General features: G+C 36.5%; 1 protein-coding gene across 1 annotated transcript in view; it reads left to right on the plus strand.

Moving 5' to 3' along the window:
- WDR75 (WD repeat domain 75) overlaps nucleotides 1–16,204 on the plus strand; it is a 31,771-nt gene extending 15,567 nt beyond the window's left edge. The window contains exons 9-21 of the mRNA XM_055345289.1: nucleotides 3,569–3,727; nucleotides 4,604–4,663; nucleotides 4,752–4,867; nucleotides 6,113–6,288; nucleotides 7,454–7,611; nucleotides 8,082–8,262; nucleotides 9,132–9,226; nucleotides 10,015–10,110; nucleotides 10,737–10,906; nucleotides 11,932–11,991; nucleotides 14,512–14,658; nucleotides 15,160–15,251; nucleotides 15,848–16,204. Of these exons, the coding sequence (XP_055201264.1) occupies nucleotides 3,569–3,727; nucleotides 4,604–4,663; nucleotides 4,752–4,867; nucleotides 6,113–6,288; nucleotides 7,454–7,611; nucleotides 8,082–8,262; nucleotides 9,132–9,226; nucleotides 10,015–10,110; nucleotides 10,737–10,906; nucleotides 11,932–11,991; nucleotides 14,512–14,658; nucleotides 15,160–15,251; nucleotides 15,848–16,049 (1,712 nt within the window). The 3' untranslated portion in view covers nucleotides 16,050–16,204. The remainder of the gene's footprint in view (nucleotides 1–3,568; nucleotides 3,728–4,603; nucleotides 4,664–4,751; nucleotides 4,868–6,112; nucleotides 6,289–7,453; nucleotides 7,612–8,081; nucleotides 8,263–9,131; nucleotides 9,227–10,014; nucleotides 10,111–10,736; nucleotides 10,907–11,931; nucleotides 11,992–14,511; nucleotides 14,659–15,159; nucleotides 15,252–15,847) is intronic.
- Nucleotides 16,205–16,444: the final 240 nt, after the last annotated feature.

Raw genomic sequence — 16,444 nt, forward strand, 5'->3', positions numbered from 1 at the left:
AAAGACATTCCATGCTCCCATGAGAGATGAACCCGCAACTATATCTTCCATTAGTCTTCAACAAAGCAGCAAAGAAAATGCAATACGAAAAAATCTCTTCAACAAATGGTGTTGGGAAAACTGGACAGCAACATTCAAAAGAATGAAGCTGGAACACTTTTTTACACCATACACAAAAATAAATCCAAAATGGTTTAAGGACATGGGAGACATGAAACCATCATAATCCTAGAGTACAACACAGAAACCTCTTTGACATTGGCTGTAGCAATATTTTTCCAGATATGTTTCCTGAGGCAAGGGAAACAAAAGCAAAAATAAACTATTGGGAGTTCATCAAAATAAGGGAAACAATAAAAACTTAAAGGTAACCTATGGAATGGGTATCTACAAATGACATATCCGATAAAAGGCTAGAATCCAAAATATATAAAAACTTACACAACTTAAACCCAAAAAGTAATCCAATTAAAACATGCAGAAGACATGAACAGATAATTTGTCTAAAGAAGCCATACAGATGGCCAACAGACCCATGAAAACATGCTCAGCATCACTCATCAGGGAACTATAAATCAAAACTACAATGAGATATTACCTCACTCCTGTCAGAGTAGCTAAAATAAAAAACACTAGGAACAACAGGTGTTGGCAAGGATGTGGGGAAGGGGAGACCCTCTTGCACTGTTGGTGGGAAATGCAAGCACTCTGGTGCAGCTACTCTGTTAAACAGTGTGTAGGACCCTCCCAAATCAAGTTAAAAATAGAATTACCATATGATCCAGGAATGGCACTATTAGGTATTTACCCAGAGAATGCAAAAATACTAATTCAAAAGGATACATGCAACTTCATGTTTATAGCAGCATTTTCTACGATAGCCAAATTATGGAAACAGCCAAGTGTCCATTGACTTATGAATGGATAAAGAAAATCTGATGTGTGTATGCACACACATACACACAAAATGGAATATTACTCAGCCATAAAAAAGAATGAGACTGCGATTTGCAAAGACAGATGGAGCTAGTGAGAATTATGCTTAACAAAGTAAGTCTAAGAAAGGCAAATACCATATGTTTTCACTTGTGTGGAATTTAAAAAACAAAACAAATGAACAAAGGGAAAAGGATGCAAACTAAGAAACAGACTCTAAGCAAAAAAAAAATGTTACCAGAGGGAGGGGATGTGAAAGATGAGTTAAATAGGTGATGGGGATTAAGGACTTCACTTGTGATGAGCACTGGGTATTATATAGAATTGTTGAATCACTATATTGTACATCTGAAACTAATATTACACTATAAACTAATTGGAATTTGAAACATTTTTTAAATTATTAAAAATATTTTAAAATCTTCCTTGAAAATAGGATGGTCAACAGAAGTTTGTATTTTAGCACCCTCACACCTGTCTAGTCAAAGTTATATCAGTATATTTTGACTGCTGAAAAAAGGGGACTGGGTGCTAAAAAAGATTATGTGCCTGGAGAAAGTGAATTTTTTTTTTCTCTAGGTCTTCCTAGAGACTGTCAGTATAAGTTTTAGTATCATGTGCTCTGGATCCTTACAGGGTTACTTGGGTTTAACTCACTGGAGCCTCAGGATGTAGGAGGTGCCTTCAGCCTACTTTGGGTTGGAGTGGGGAACAGTTACTGATGTATGGGGGTGGGACCCAACCTAATGCACTTAGGGTAGTACAACAGTTGTGAAGTGGGAATTAAGAATAGAAGGAGAATGAAGAGGATATTAACCCTCTGAATAAAAGATGTAGGCTGTTCTCATCTTTTCCACCCTTCTCATACCCCACCCTCCAGAAATACAGATGGGGGGAGGCATGTGTATGTATACATGTGTATGTCATGTTCCACGCAGTGTCATTTGGCTTTTCATCCGCAATTTCATGTTCTCTGCTATGGCCCCTGTCCTAATTTGGGCCAAGACCAGTTGATATGTACTATCACTGACTCCTCTCTTTGTCATCTGCCACCTCTCACACCAGTTAGCAGTCACAGCTCTCTGTGATGGCTTTACTTAAACCCTGGAACATTTACTATTGCCCTTTACAGATGAGTCTTGGAGAAGGAGTAGACCAGTAGGCACTCAAAGAAAGGGAAGGAAAGAATACAGGGAGCCTGTGCCTTGAGCCAAAGCTTTGGTATAGGAGGTCCTGCAGCTAATCGTGGCTTATCGGAGGGTTGAATTCTTGGGTTTATATTATAAGTCATGTGGATATTTGTAAATGAGAAGTAATAGTTAAATACCGTACTCGGGGTAGGGGCGGGGAGCACCTGGGTGGCTCAGTCAGTTGAGCATCCAACTGTAAGTTTAGGTTGTGATCTCTGGGTAGTGAGATCAAGCCCTGCATCAGGCTGCACACTGGGTGCAGTCTTCTTGAGATGCTCCTTCTGTTTCTCCACCGACTCTGGTGCAATGCACTCTCTCTCAAATCTTTAAAATACACACACACACACACACACACATATATATATAGTACATGGTTGTCAGTAATAAAAACATCAGCATTGATCCTATATAGGTATAGGAGAAATAATAGGAGAAGATTAGTTGTCTGTGTAAATGAGCTATAAATTATAGTTGCTTTGGAGGATGGTTATAAGTTCAGGCAAATATGAACAGTATAAACTGTTTTGGCTGTGCTTTGCACCCAGTCACACTATATGAGCACTGAAGTCATTAGTTCTCTCCCATCCTTAATCCCTTCATGTCTCATGTCAGTGTATCAGGACCTCCACATAATGCTGAATCTAAGTGGGACTAGTGTTCCCAATCACAGGGGGAAAGTTTTCAGTATTTTAGCATTTAAAATGATGCTTGCTGTAGATTTTCTCCAGGAATCCTTGATGAAATGTTAGAGATCTCAATTCCTAAGTTACTGAGAATTTTTATCATGGGTATAGAATTCTACAATTTACTTTTTCTGCATCTATTAAAATATTCATGATTATTGTCTTTATTTTGTCAATGGAATTAATTACTTTTCAAGTGTTAATCACATTTTTACAGTTGAGTTTACTCATATATTATCTGCTTAATATATCCTTGGATTCAGCTTTAATATTTTCAGAATTTTCATCTGTCATGAAATTGACTTATAACTTTCTTACAATTTATTAGTTTGGGGAAAGGATTATGCTGTTCCTGTAAACAAGTTGGGAGGTATTCTTTGGGTTTTTTTTTTGTTGTTGTTGTTGTTACTTTGAAGAGTATTAAAATTGGTTCATTTTTTTAAATATTTGGAAAAATTTGTCATTGAAGCCATCTGGTCCTAGAGGATGTTTGTTTCATTCAGTTTTTCTACTATTGGCAGAAGAGTTGGTCAGCAACAAACTAGTTAGATGTTGTTGGAAAGGAATATCCCAGAATCCATGACTGTTAAGTCTGTTGTCTTAGGTTTATTAATAGATAGGAAGACATTTGTTTGCATACTTTTAAAAATAGTTATATATCTCTAACATGGTAGGAAAATCTTAAGTGTTAATTATATTTCTCTTTCTAATTTTTCCCCCCATATGCTGTTCTTTCCATTTCTGTGGACGGATGAGAAGGCACCAGTCTGCTGAGTGGTGGTCAGGAATCTGTCCTAGTAGAGTGGCGCGATGCAACAGAGAAGAATAAGGAGTTCCTCCCCCGTTTGGGAGCTACTATTGAACATATCTCGGTCTCACCAGCTGGGGATTTGTTCTGTACTTCTCACTCTGATAATAGTAAGTCTGAATTTGTTGTGAAGAATTAGAATTGTACAACTAGCGAATGGAAAATAAGAGACCTAAAACTAATCAAGAGTAGCATAAGATTCAGTGAACATTTTTTTCTTCCATTCTTCCTCCTTTATCTCTTCCTTTTTTGACTCTAGATGCACCAGGATCCAACATTTTCAGGATTGTTTTTATAAAAACACAGGGCTAGTATATTTGGTTCTTGTACCACTTCCACTTCAAAACCTTTACATGTGGGATGATGTGGGGGTAATAGGGGAGAAGTTCTTGAAGTGGGCATTTGTGCCTCTGCAAATGTAATGACATTTTCAAAAGAACGCTGACATAACTACTCTCTCAGCATGGGAGTCCTGTGGATTCTGACAGGAATGGAGGCAGTCATAGATACACCCCCAAAACTTTTTGCTCATCCTGTTACTACTCAGCCTAAATGTAGATCTGAGCCTATTATCTCCTTTTCCCTTAAAAAAAAAACAAAAAACAAAAAACAAAAAACCCATAACTGGATAATCCATGAGTGTAGTGACTCATTTCAAAGTAAACTGTCTCTTTTAGGGTATATGAGTTTCTGAATTAACACTTAAAATATATTCATATGTACAAGTGATAAACCTTAAAGCCTCAAAACAAAAAAACAAAACACCCCTCCTCCCCAGCCTCAGTTTTCTAGGTAAATCACAAAATACAATCCTGATTTTCTTTTTTTATTCCTGATTTTCTAATAATGCTAAGTATAAATTGAACTTAAGTTGTATTGTATTCTGGTATATTTTAGAATGACATAATTTAACTGATTTTTTTTTTTTTTTACCTTGAAGTTCTGATTGATTGGGTTTTTTGGTTTTTTTGTTTTTTTACCCACAGAGATAATAGTGATTCACCGAAACCTAGAGGCATCCGCAGTAATTCAAGGCCTAGTGAAAGGTAAGATAAAACCCAGTCGATTTGTAATCATGTGCATTTTAAAAGTGAGTATTTGCATGATTTTAACTATTTATCACTTCTTTTGCAGACAGCAATATCTATACTGGTTTGATGATTGATCCCAGAAGTAAAGCTTTGGTTTTGAATGGAAAACCTGGCCATTTGCAGTTTTATTCTCTGCAACATGATAAGCAGTTATATAATGTAAGACTTTTTTTTTTTTAATTATTTATTCATGAGAGACACAGAGAGCGAGAGAGGCAGAGACACAGGCAGAGGGAGAAGCAGGCTCCATGCAGGGAGCCCGATGCGGGACTTGATCCCGGGACTCCGGGACTACGCCCTGGGCCAAAGTCAGGTGCCAAACCGCTGAGCCACCTAGGGATCCCCATATAATGTAAGACTTTGATCCATTAACTGGTCTTAAAACTAATGAAAGTTCCCAACTGCACCACTAGGGTTAAGTAACTTGTATAGTAGCTTCTAAAAAGATCTTGTGCCTTTGTTTGCTTGAATATTATCAATATTATCTGTGGTTACTTAGTTCTTTACAACATAATTCTAATGAGGCCACAGTTGCAGATTAAGTCTCCAAGTAAGCCAGTTGGCACTCCCATGCTGGCTCTCCATTTGATTATGCTTCAGACTGCACTCTAATTAGCTGTCATACATCTGTGCCTTTGAGTTACAAGAATAGGGAAATAAAATCATAAGGATTGGAAATACAGATATGTCTCTGCTTTGTGGTAAAATGTTATCAGTCTGTACATACTAACGATGAAATTTTCAGTGTAAGGGGGAGGCTTCTTATTAATCCAGCCTTGTGGCTTTGTGCACCACAGTACCCTTTACCAGTTTCTGTCATAGCAGCTGTACACTTGAGCTCTTTCTTTCCCTCACCTTTAAGCCCCTCAAAGGAGACTTATTTCTTTGTAAGTTTCCAGTACAGTGCCTGGAAAATAATAGTTACTTGATATATGTTTAGTGAGTAAGCAAAGGAATGGGATAAAAGAAACAACCATAAATAAAATTGTCTACTTATAACATTGCTATCTTTCTTCACTTAAAGTTGTAGATTTAAGTTTTGTTCTTCTCCTTTTTAGTGATGTGGAATTTAACCTTGAGATTTTATATAAAGCTCTTTGTACATAGAAACAAGGGAGAAAAGTGTTACTGTCAACTAAAGGTTCCACTGTATCCTGTTCATGGTCAGTCATTACTAAAATATAAGGTCATTAAAGAATAATTGCCACTGAACTGGTGAAGTGTAGTGTGCTTTTTTCATGGCGGTTTTGATATCCATAATTAATAGTTCATTTTTTTCCCTTATCTGAAAACTTATTACTATAGATTCCAAAAATTATCTTTGTGGTTAATTACTATTCCTTGAAAACGTTCACGTTTCTGTATTTACATTAAGAGCATTTTGGATTTTTTTTAACCCTTCAGTTAGATATTATACAACAAGAATATATCAATGATTATGGTCTGATCCAAATTGAGCTGACAAAGGCTGCATTTGACTGCTATGGTAACTGGCTTGCAACGGTGGAACAACGTCAGGAAAAGGAAACAGAGCTTGAATTGCAGATGAAACTGTGGATGTATAATAAGAAAACACAAGGGTAATACTATCTGCATGACTTTAATTTCAGAGTGGAAAATGTATGGCTTTCTATTTTATGGTTTCATTTGTCTGTCTTTAAAATGTTTCATTTTGGTAAATTTCAGATTTAGAGAAATGAGGGAGGTGGTACTGTACTAATGAAGCCTTTCAAGCTTTCTGCTCTGAGAAAGTGTTGGTGTCCCCCAAATTGTAAGGTCATCTCCATGCATAAATGAGGAAACAGGAGAGTGACCCCCCTCCCCAAGGACATCAGACCTAATTCCAAGCAAAGCCAGAATTGGAATCCAAACTTCTTAGTCCGTTTGCTATTTTATTAACATGCTACCTTCAGGAAAATGGCAGCCGTAGGCAGCAGAGTAGTAGCCTGTATGTTTGATTAGATAGGGAGTTCTCTAGTTTCTCAGACCTTGATTAGAGTAGCTGCTTATCAAGGCCTTGCTCTGTGCCAAGAACTAGGATTAGTGCTTTTGTACCTGTTGTCCTCCCAATCTGCACAGAAATACTGTAAGATAAACTTCTTTCCCACATTTTACAGGTTGAAGAAACCGGCTCAGAGGGTTTAATAGATTATCGCTAGTCACTCTTTTTATAGTATGGACTTTTAAAAAATCACAGCACAGTCTTGCTCCGATGTTCTTTTAAGAACACAGTGCTAGCAGAGGTTATCTTGCATTCGTAGCAGCACTGTCAAGTTGAAAACAAGCTTTGAGAGTGAGTTTGGATGACCAAATATTAAATATTGATTATGACAGTTTGAATAGGTAGTTTTCTGTATTTTCTTGCCCCAAGTAGGGGATTTCACAGCCATTCCATTTTTTGCTTATTTTCTAAAGTAGATAGTCATCTGAGTTCTGTACAGTTTTCTTGCAGAGTTTTGTATATCATTCTGTGATGACCCCTATTTTATATTTATTTTGTACAAGTTGACAGTATACATAATGATCTCTATATTGTGTAAGTTACGTGAAAACAGAGGTAATGTATTAGAACTCTTTATATCTTGTGGCCATTAGCACACTCAGTTGTGTGTCATTCTAGATGATAATGTATCTGTTTTCCATTCTTAAAGATGTGTTGTAAAGTGTACACTAAAAAATTGTGCTCACGACAGTGTATCATATGGTTCTGATGTAAGAATAAATTGATGATTTCCTTTCTCTTAGGTTTGTTCTTAATACAAAGGTTAACATGCCACATGAAGACCACATCACAGCTCTCTGTTTCTGTAATGCAGAAAAATTTGAAAGCCCCACTTTGGTTACAGCTAGTAAAGATGGTCACTTCAAAGTGTGGATGTTAACAGATGATTCTGATATATACAGTAAGTAAAATAAATATGTCTAAAGTGCATAACTTTTAAGAATTCATATATTTATTTCTTTTGTGACTTGTATCCATTCTGGTGGACATTTTCTACCATATTTAACTTCTGTGGGTTGTTGCCTAATTTTAATAATTTAAGAGAATTACATTTTACATGCCTTTTCCCCAACATCTATATACTTTTCCAGGACATTCTTGATTAATCACGTGCTGATTATTTCTGTGAGGGTACAGTGCAAAAAAAAAAAAACAAAACAAAACCCCACCAATTCTTTCACTGTTCCACTAGAGGGAGGTCAAGATTGCCAGGAAGGGACATACATTTCATACCTGTCAGTGCCTTGGAGGATTTGTAACTAAAGTTTCAAGGAGCAGGGTTTTTTTGTTGTGCTTCTTACTGCTTATAACTACCCTAAAGTATTATCTAGCATTTATACCATTTCTGAACTCTATGATCTGTTTCCACAGAAAAAGCAGTTGGCTGGACCTGTGACTTTGTGGGTAGTTATCATAAATACCAAGCAACTAACTGTTGTTTCTCTGAAGATGGCTCTCTACTGGCAGTTAGTTTTGAGGAAATAGTTACAATATGGGATTCAGAGACATGGGAACTTAAATGTACATTTTGTCAACGAGCTGGGAGTATAAGGTAAGTAATTTGGGGAGTATGTCATATGGTATTAGTTTTTGTTTTTGTTTTTTAATTTAAATGAGTCTTTCCACATAAACTTTAGTAATGATTTATGCTTCCTCTAAAGCTAGCTGTGGGTCAGTGGGGGTCAGCAGCAAACCAAAATGGTAGGAAGCTAAAAATTTGGGGTATGTGAACCATTTGCTGTGGTTTTACCCATTTTCTGAAATGAGGATTAACATTTCACTTTTGGCCTAACAGGTTTCTTTTTTCTTTACAATAAATACTTTTCATGGTTGTGCTACTAATAATGGATGCTAATAAGCCTCAGTGGATCCAAATAGTCCTTATCTTCTGTTTTCCCATAAAAACACTGTCATACTCAAACTTTGTTATATCCAGAAGGGTCAAAAGGAAAGACAGCAACATCTCCCACTTTACCTCAGGCATTTGAGGACAGAATGGCAGAAGGCTAACAAGATAGTTTTTAATTCCCAACATATCTGATTCTGAATTTTCTTTGTAAAACTTCCTTCAGAATTTATATTGCAAATGTTCTTCCTGTGGATTAAACAAGCATACTAATCCACAAAGGATTTTGTTAAATGACTTTGAGCATTTCACATACATGTTATCTATAGTATATGTCAGTTAAACTGTACAGCATATTAGAGAAGAAAGAATTGGTCATCAAACCTGTTTTTTTAAAGAAACAAAACAGCTAAATATTTCCTTTTGCTCTCCTTATTCCTTTTTTTCTTCAAGATAATTATGAACAAAAATGTGTCTTTCTAAAAATCTGCATTGCATAAAACTATACTAGAAGTCCGTAGTTCAAACCTCAGTGTGCTAGAACTGATAGTTCATGTCTTGTGGTTTTAATATAGGTACCTTTGCTTTGGAAGATTGACTTGTTCCAAGTATCTTCTTGGTGCTACTAAAAGTGACATTCTTTGCTGTTGGAATCTGCTCAGTTGTGCATGTAAGATTTTTTTTTTTACTATAAAGTGACTTGGCAAAGCATGTAATAATGGCCATTAAATGTTGGCATTTTAGGACTTCTGGCTCATATCTTCATGCCTCCTCCAGAGTATATGTAATTTTTCACATGTCATGTTACACCACCAAAATTCAGGGCCTGTCATAGATGCACATTCTTTGTAATCTGCCTAATTGGCCATAAATTGACTTCCGTTATCCTTGTCTTTCCCCACTATGTAAACTTTCTTTTGCCTTCCATGTTCTGTCCTAACAATCTGAGGAATGTTTCTGTTAATCTGTAACCTGCATTAATGGCAGCATCCCTGGCAGCTTTAAATTTGAATGTCTCCTTTCACAGGCCTCCTAACAAATGCGGACTTCTCATTTTTACTCATTTTACTTATTGGCATTTTACTCATTCAAATATGTTTGGAAGGTGTGGTGGTTACTTAGTCATAAACATATGTGATACCCTATATTCTTTGGTTGTGGTTAACATTTTGCCCATGTTTAGCAGCTACAGAAAAGCACCAGATAGTAGTTGCATTGAAACAACAACCATTCCATTGTAGGTGGGAAGAGCACTTTGTTTTTCTGCTTCCTCACTTTAGTACAGTCTTCTGCGGTCATTTGCAGTTCTCTCCATGTATTATTTGAAGTGTATTATTCCTCTTCCTAAGAATAATAGAATCGATTGCCCCAGTAAAAATTAACTACTTTAGTAACAAGCTTAAAAAAGCTTTGGGTAGATCTCTTCTTAGAAATGAATTGTTTTCTTTTTTCCCCCAGTGGAATGGAGTACAAAATTAAATGTTAGAGTTCTAGAACCTGATCCTAATTCAGAGAATATTGCTGCAATCTCTCAGTCTTCGATGGGTTCAGACTGTAAGTACAGACTCTACTTTGATAATAAGACACGATCTGTTACCTAAATTTTCTTGTAGCATCTTTGAGTCAGACTGCCCTTACATCAAATATTTATTTTAAGCCATTTTGCCTGAAGTAGTGACTGCCCTTTGAGTTCTTACCCCAACAACTTGTTCTGTATGCATTCATACTTATTTCTAGGAGAGCCCCAGTACATCCATCAGTTTTCACCATGCCAACCCCACTCCACATTCAGAATGTCCCAAGAGAGATTTTGCCCCCTGAAGCATTTCAAAAAGCTTTAATCATTCTTCCTCTGTTTTCCTAAAGCACTGTCTACAGATCCCTGTTCTAGTACTTAAGACAAAATACCGCAATAATATTTTGGTGTCTGTCTTCTGCAGTAGGCCCTGGTCTCTGGAGCAGGGATTCTTCCTCTTTTTCATCTCCGTAGCCCTTTCTAACCTGCTTGGCACATAGCAGGCACCCAGTAGATATTTGTTGAGTCAGAGTCTAAAATAATCATGACTTGGACCACTTACTCAATGGAGTAAGTCCCAGGGTTAGTTACTGTGTCTGTCAACCTGAGGCTAGAACTAACCTTTGCAGCAAAATGTTATTGTGTGTTTGTTTTTTCTTTCTAGTGTTTGTATTTAAACCTAGTGAGCCAAGACCATTGTATATTCAAAAGAATATCTCCAAAGAGGACGTCCAGTGGGGAGTATTTGTTCCACGAGATGTACCTGAATCATTCACCTCAGAAGCTTACCAGTGGCTGAACAGATCCCAGTTTTACTTCCTAACAAAGTCACAGGTAACCATCCCACCTCAAAAAGGCAGCCACTTTGTATATGTAAATTTCAGTGGATTTAATATTTGAAAGTAATAGCCCATAACAGGTAGAACAGTTATATTAAAGGATTACTTCCTGGGGATCCCTGTGTGGCTTAGCAGTTTAGTGCCTGCCTTCGGCCCAGGGCGTGGTCCTGAGACCAGGGATTGGGTCCCACGTCGGGCTCCCGGCATGGAGCCTGCTTCTCTCTCTCTGCTTCTGTCTCTGCTTCTCTCTCTGTGTCTCTCATGAATAAATAAATAAAATCTTCTAAATAAATAAAGGATTATTTAGATCCTTCTTTCCTTCTTTCAGGAAGTAATCTAAAATGCTCAGTAGGACAGTATTGCTAGTATATTAGCACCACTTTACTCCACACCTTTGAGGCTCCCTAAGTATTGTTTGCATTATCTGCATGCAAAAAAAAAAAAAAAAAAAGACAACTAAAATAACTTTTTTTTTTTTTTTAAGGTATGAGAACTATTAGATCTTTATTAGGTAGTAAACAACAAGGAATTGACCTCAAGAAAGGGTACCAATTTGGGCCTAGGCAGGATACTCCTTTACAGTTTACCTCAAAATGGTATACACAATTGAAAAATTGAAGTTAAAATAACATTTCTAAATTAAGAAAAACATTTTGCAGAAAAATTTATTTAAAGATTTTATTTATTTACTCATAAGAGCCACAGAGAGAGAGAGGGGCAGAGACACAGGCAGAGGGAGAAGTAGGCTCCATGCAGGGAGCCTGACGCAGGACTCGATCCCAGGACTCCAGGACCACGCCCTGGGCCGAAGGCAGGTGCTAAACCGCTGAGCCACCCAAGGATCCCCTTAAATAAGATTTCTTAGAATAATCTTGTAACTGTCACAGTAGTTACTAAATATGTTTTAAGTCTCCAATTACTTTTCTTTGGACAGAGACATAAATCAAGATGAAAAATTGACCTCATTTTTTAACTATAACATTTTTATTTAGATTTTGCATCGTTAATCTCTCTTTTCAGAGTTTATTGACATTCAGTACGAAGACTCCAGAAGAGAAACTCACACCAACAAGCAAACAGGTATGTTTTAGCCACTCATGGTGCAGACCTACATTACCTCCCTATGGAGATAACCTTATCTGTTTGAATTCAGCTATGAGAACAATGTTCCACTTGCCCTAACATGGAATTAAACGTACACTTCAAAGCTACTTGCCTCTTTGGGCTTATATTTACTCTTCTAAAATGTAGTTTTAATTTATAATACCAAAAATACATGCTTGTGATTTAAGGAGTTATTTAAGACTTTCAGGAAACTTCCTAACCCCACTGCCATTACCCAAAAAAAGATAATCACTTTAAACTCTTTCAGCTTGAGTTTTTATTTGCCTTTCTATCTCTAAGGAAACATGTTTATATTGCTAATTCTGGATTTTTCAGATTAAGTTATTGTCTGTTAAATGATCTGTTCAGGTTGTCCCTCTCTGTCACACTGCCACTTCCCCATCCATGTACATAACACACACAACATTCCTGTTCCCAGTTTTCTTAGTGAAGATAAATCAGGTCAGTATTCATTATAACCATGTAAACACCATTCATAGCTGAGTCATGTAGTAACCAGACAGATTTTCTTCTATTTGCAACTCTGTTTTCTCTGGAGTTAATGATTGCCTTCTTATTTTGCGTAGTTTTCTACTTCTCATCTAATTCACCCCCAAACTCAAGTTGTATAAATCTTCTCTCAGTATTTCAGGTACAGTAGGTATTCTTTCAAGTCTTGAAGGAATATTTCCAAGAGCCGATGACTTGCTTCCGTCTGTACTGATCACTCTATGAATACCTGGTGCACAGCAGGCATCATGGGATCTATATTCACCGTCATTTGGGGATTAATTTCACTTCAATAGTAGATCCCATAGCTTTCCCCTTATTCCATCACTTCCTCGCTTTGGTGAAATACCTTCTGTTAGTGCACGGGAGGCAAATTTAAGACCTTCTGTGTTTGGAAATGTTTCTTTTCTCTCTCACTTGATTGGGTGGTTGAGTTATAAAGGTCTAGGTTGAAAATCATTGTCTCTTAAAACTTTGATGCTATTGCCCGTCTTATAACTTTGGGTGTTACTATTCTTACTCCTCTTCCTTTATCTATAAATTAGCTTTATTTTCCTTTGAAAACTCAATTGAATTCGTTCAATTTTTTTGTTGAACATCTACAGTCTAGAAGCTGTTCTAGATGGTTGGAGTACACACCAGTGAGCAAAACAGGTCTGTAAACTAAGAGTGTTTACAGTTTAGCAGGAAATACAGCAAGCATGAAATAAATGAAATATGTGGTACTTTAGAAAGTGTTAGGAAACTAGGAGTGGAGGATTAGAGGAAAAGGGTGTGGGGTACAGCTTGCCATTTTATGTAGACCAGGCAGAGTAGCCTTGGTGAATAAAATAGACCTTGACTTTTCCTCTGAGTAATAATGTGGAGCCCTAGGAGAGTTTTAATCCAAGAAATGATTATGAGAGAATTGCTGCTTTGCCTTCATTTTGTCTGTTCTTTTTCTGGAACTCTTACTTAGTGCTGGACTGTCTAGAAGAATGCTTTAATTTTTTTTCACCTTTTTTTTTTGTGGGAGATTATTTTTATCATCTTAATCTGCTTTTTTTCTCTTGCATAGTCCCATTTCCATCATTTGTTTTTCATCTGTTTTGGTCTCTTTGATTTCAGAAATTTTCATCAGTCTGATGATTCTTAGCTGTTTTTATTTAAACGTGATCAAAAAAAGCCATTTAGAAGGTCTCTCCTAGGTGGAATTAGTCTGCTGGCCTCCACCATCTGCTTATTTTTGAGAAAGTCTCCAAAGTAATTATTTTTAGGTATTTTTGTCTTAAGCTGATTAGATGGCCCAGATAAAATTCTTCTAAACTCTTGCCTGGAGGATAGCAACCTGGAAGCACCTTCTGTGAGGCACAACTGCCAGCTGTGAAGACACTGTCATCGGCCCCACCAGGCAGTTTAGTTTAAAGACACGCTTTTCCACTCTTCAAAGACTGTACTTGCAGCCCTCTACTGGGGCCCAGAAGGAGATCAAGGAATCTGGGTGCTCTCTAGATAGACTTGCAACGAGGCTACCTGGTTATGTCAGCATTTTTCTGAAGTACTGGTACTATTAGTACCAATTCCTAAGCATTTGCAGGATTCTGCAGTATAAATCGGGTTGCTTCTTGGTCAACTAGCTTAGAATTCTTTGACAAATCTACTAAGTTACATACCACCCTTGAACTTGCTGCCCACCTTCCAACATATTACCCATTTTCTTTCTCTCTCTGGGCTTATGTCCTTTTGAAAACCCATTTGCTGTCATTTGTCACTGGGGAGAAGCAGTAGTGTATATATTGTTCTGTCATCTAAGTGTCCATTGTTAGCTTTTCCCATAACAAGTGGGCTGCTGAGCTTTACTTTACCTGTAAAGTGAAAGAATCATACTAGATAATTTTTAAAGTTCCTTTATTACCTGGCATTATATGACTGCAGTACTTTTCATTGAGTCAAAGGCAATTCCTCCTTTTTATTGAAGAAATTTCCCTTTGTCTTAAATCTTTATAGCTGCTAGCAGAAGAAAGTCTTCCAACGACACCATTTTATTTCATACTGGGAAAACACAGGGAACAGCAGGATGAAAAAATAAATGAAGCTTTGGAGAGTGAACTAATACAACTACCCTTAACAGAAAACATACCTGCAATTAATGAGGTAATTCACAACATGAAACAGATTAATCCATTAAAGCAGCACCTTAACTTAGTTTTTATACAGTCAGTTCGTAACAGATTACTTTTTTTTTTTTAAGATTTGAGAGAGAGGGTTCATGTGTAAGTAGGGGGAGGGGCAGAGGGAGAGAATTTCCAGCAGGCTCCCTGCGAAGCATAAAGACCATAAATGGGGCTCCATTTTACCACCCTGGGATCATGACCTGAGCTAAAATCAAGAGTCAGACACCTAAGACTGAGCCACCCAGGCATCCCTATAACCTAACATTTGAATAATTATTTGTATACTATGCAGTTTTAATATCCAAAACAAATAAGTTTATTATTCCAGATTATTGTGATCTGAACTGACATTTTGCATAAATGTTGGAAGACAGGCACAAATTTTTTCTGGTTTGGTTTTTCTGTGGAGAAAATCTGTTGCATTCAACTGGTGGTATTAAGTCTTTTTAAGTGAAACTTTTTCTCGTTTTTTTAACTCCAGCTTCTTCATACTCCAGCTCATGTTTTGCCATCTGCTTCTTTCCTTTGCTCCAAGTTTGTTAATTCATTGCTGCTGTCTAAGGAGACAAAGAGGTAAGATGTTTTGAAAATATGTTTAGATATTGTTTTGGGAAACAAGATAGTTTGTTATCCTTTATTAGAATATTCTTTCACTTTGACCCTTCAACATCGTGTGGGGTAGGGGTACCGACCCCTGCATAGTCAAAAAATTCACATGTATATTTTGACTCCCATAAATCTTAATTACTAATGTCTGATGGTGCATGGAAGTCTTAACATAAACAGTCAACACACATTTTGCATGTTATATATGTTATATATGTTATTCTTACAGTAAAGTAAACTAGAGAAATTAGGAAAATCATACAGAAAATACATTTACAGTATTGTATCAAAAAAATCCATGTATCAGTGGATCAGTACAGTCCAAACCTGTGTTGTTAAAAGGTCGACTGTATTTCTCTTTATTTTAGCTTTAAAATGAAGTTAAAGGATATAGGACTGTTAAGCCAAGTTTACTTTGTAATAACCCATTCTGAAGAGCACTCAATAACAAGATTTTTCATTTACTTTGTATAGTTGTATTTCTACACAGGTATCTTAAATCAGGAAGTTGCTATTTATAAACATTTTTGGATAATTATATTTTATTCATTTTATTATGAAAGTGGTAAAGAAATCCCAGAAGATGTAGATATGGAAGGAAAAGAAAGTAATGATTCAGATGAAGAAAATGATTTTACTGAAAAGATAGAAGATACAAACAGCACAGATTTGGGAGAAGACCTTATACATCAGTTGTCAAAATCTGAAGAAAAAGAACTAAGAAAATTCAGGAAAGTAGACTACAGCTGGATAACTGTTCTCTGAGCATTGGAGATAGAGGAAGATTCTTGCACTTTGTGATTTTTTTTTATTATATGTTGATATTTCAAAAACATCTACTTTATTTAATGTTATTTCTCTTAAAATATCAAATATGAACAGGCTTTACTTTTTAAATACAAATCTGTGTTTGTATCATGCTTTATAGTGTTGCTGGGTGCATTGATATAGACACCATCTCATTTTTATTTTGAGTTACATCAGCCTCAGAAATAGCAAGGCATATTCTTCACAAGCAGTTGCAGCATATGTCCTCTTCTCTGCAATTTGGAGATATAAAATGTTTGGAAAATCACAAGTTTTTGTTGATGATATTGTTAAGTTGGTGTTAAACCAAGATTTCTTTGGTGGCCAAATAGGACCTGAACAGATATGATGTT

The sequence above is a fragment of the Nyctereutes procyonoides genome, unplaced genomic scaffold, assembly GCF_905146905.1.
Source record: "Nyctereutes procyonoides isolate TBG_1078 unplaced genomic scaffold, NYPRO_anot_genome, whole genome shotgun sequence".
Taxonomy (NCBI): Eukaryota; Metazoa; Chordata; class Mammalia; order Carnivora; family Canidae; genus Nyctereutes; species Nyctereutes procyonoides.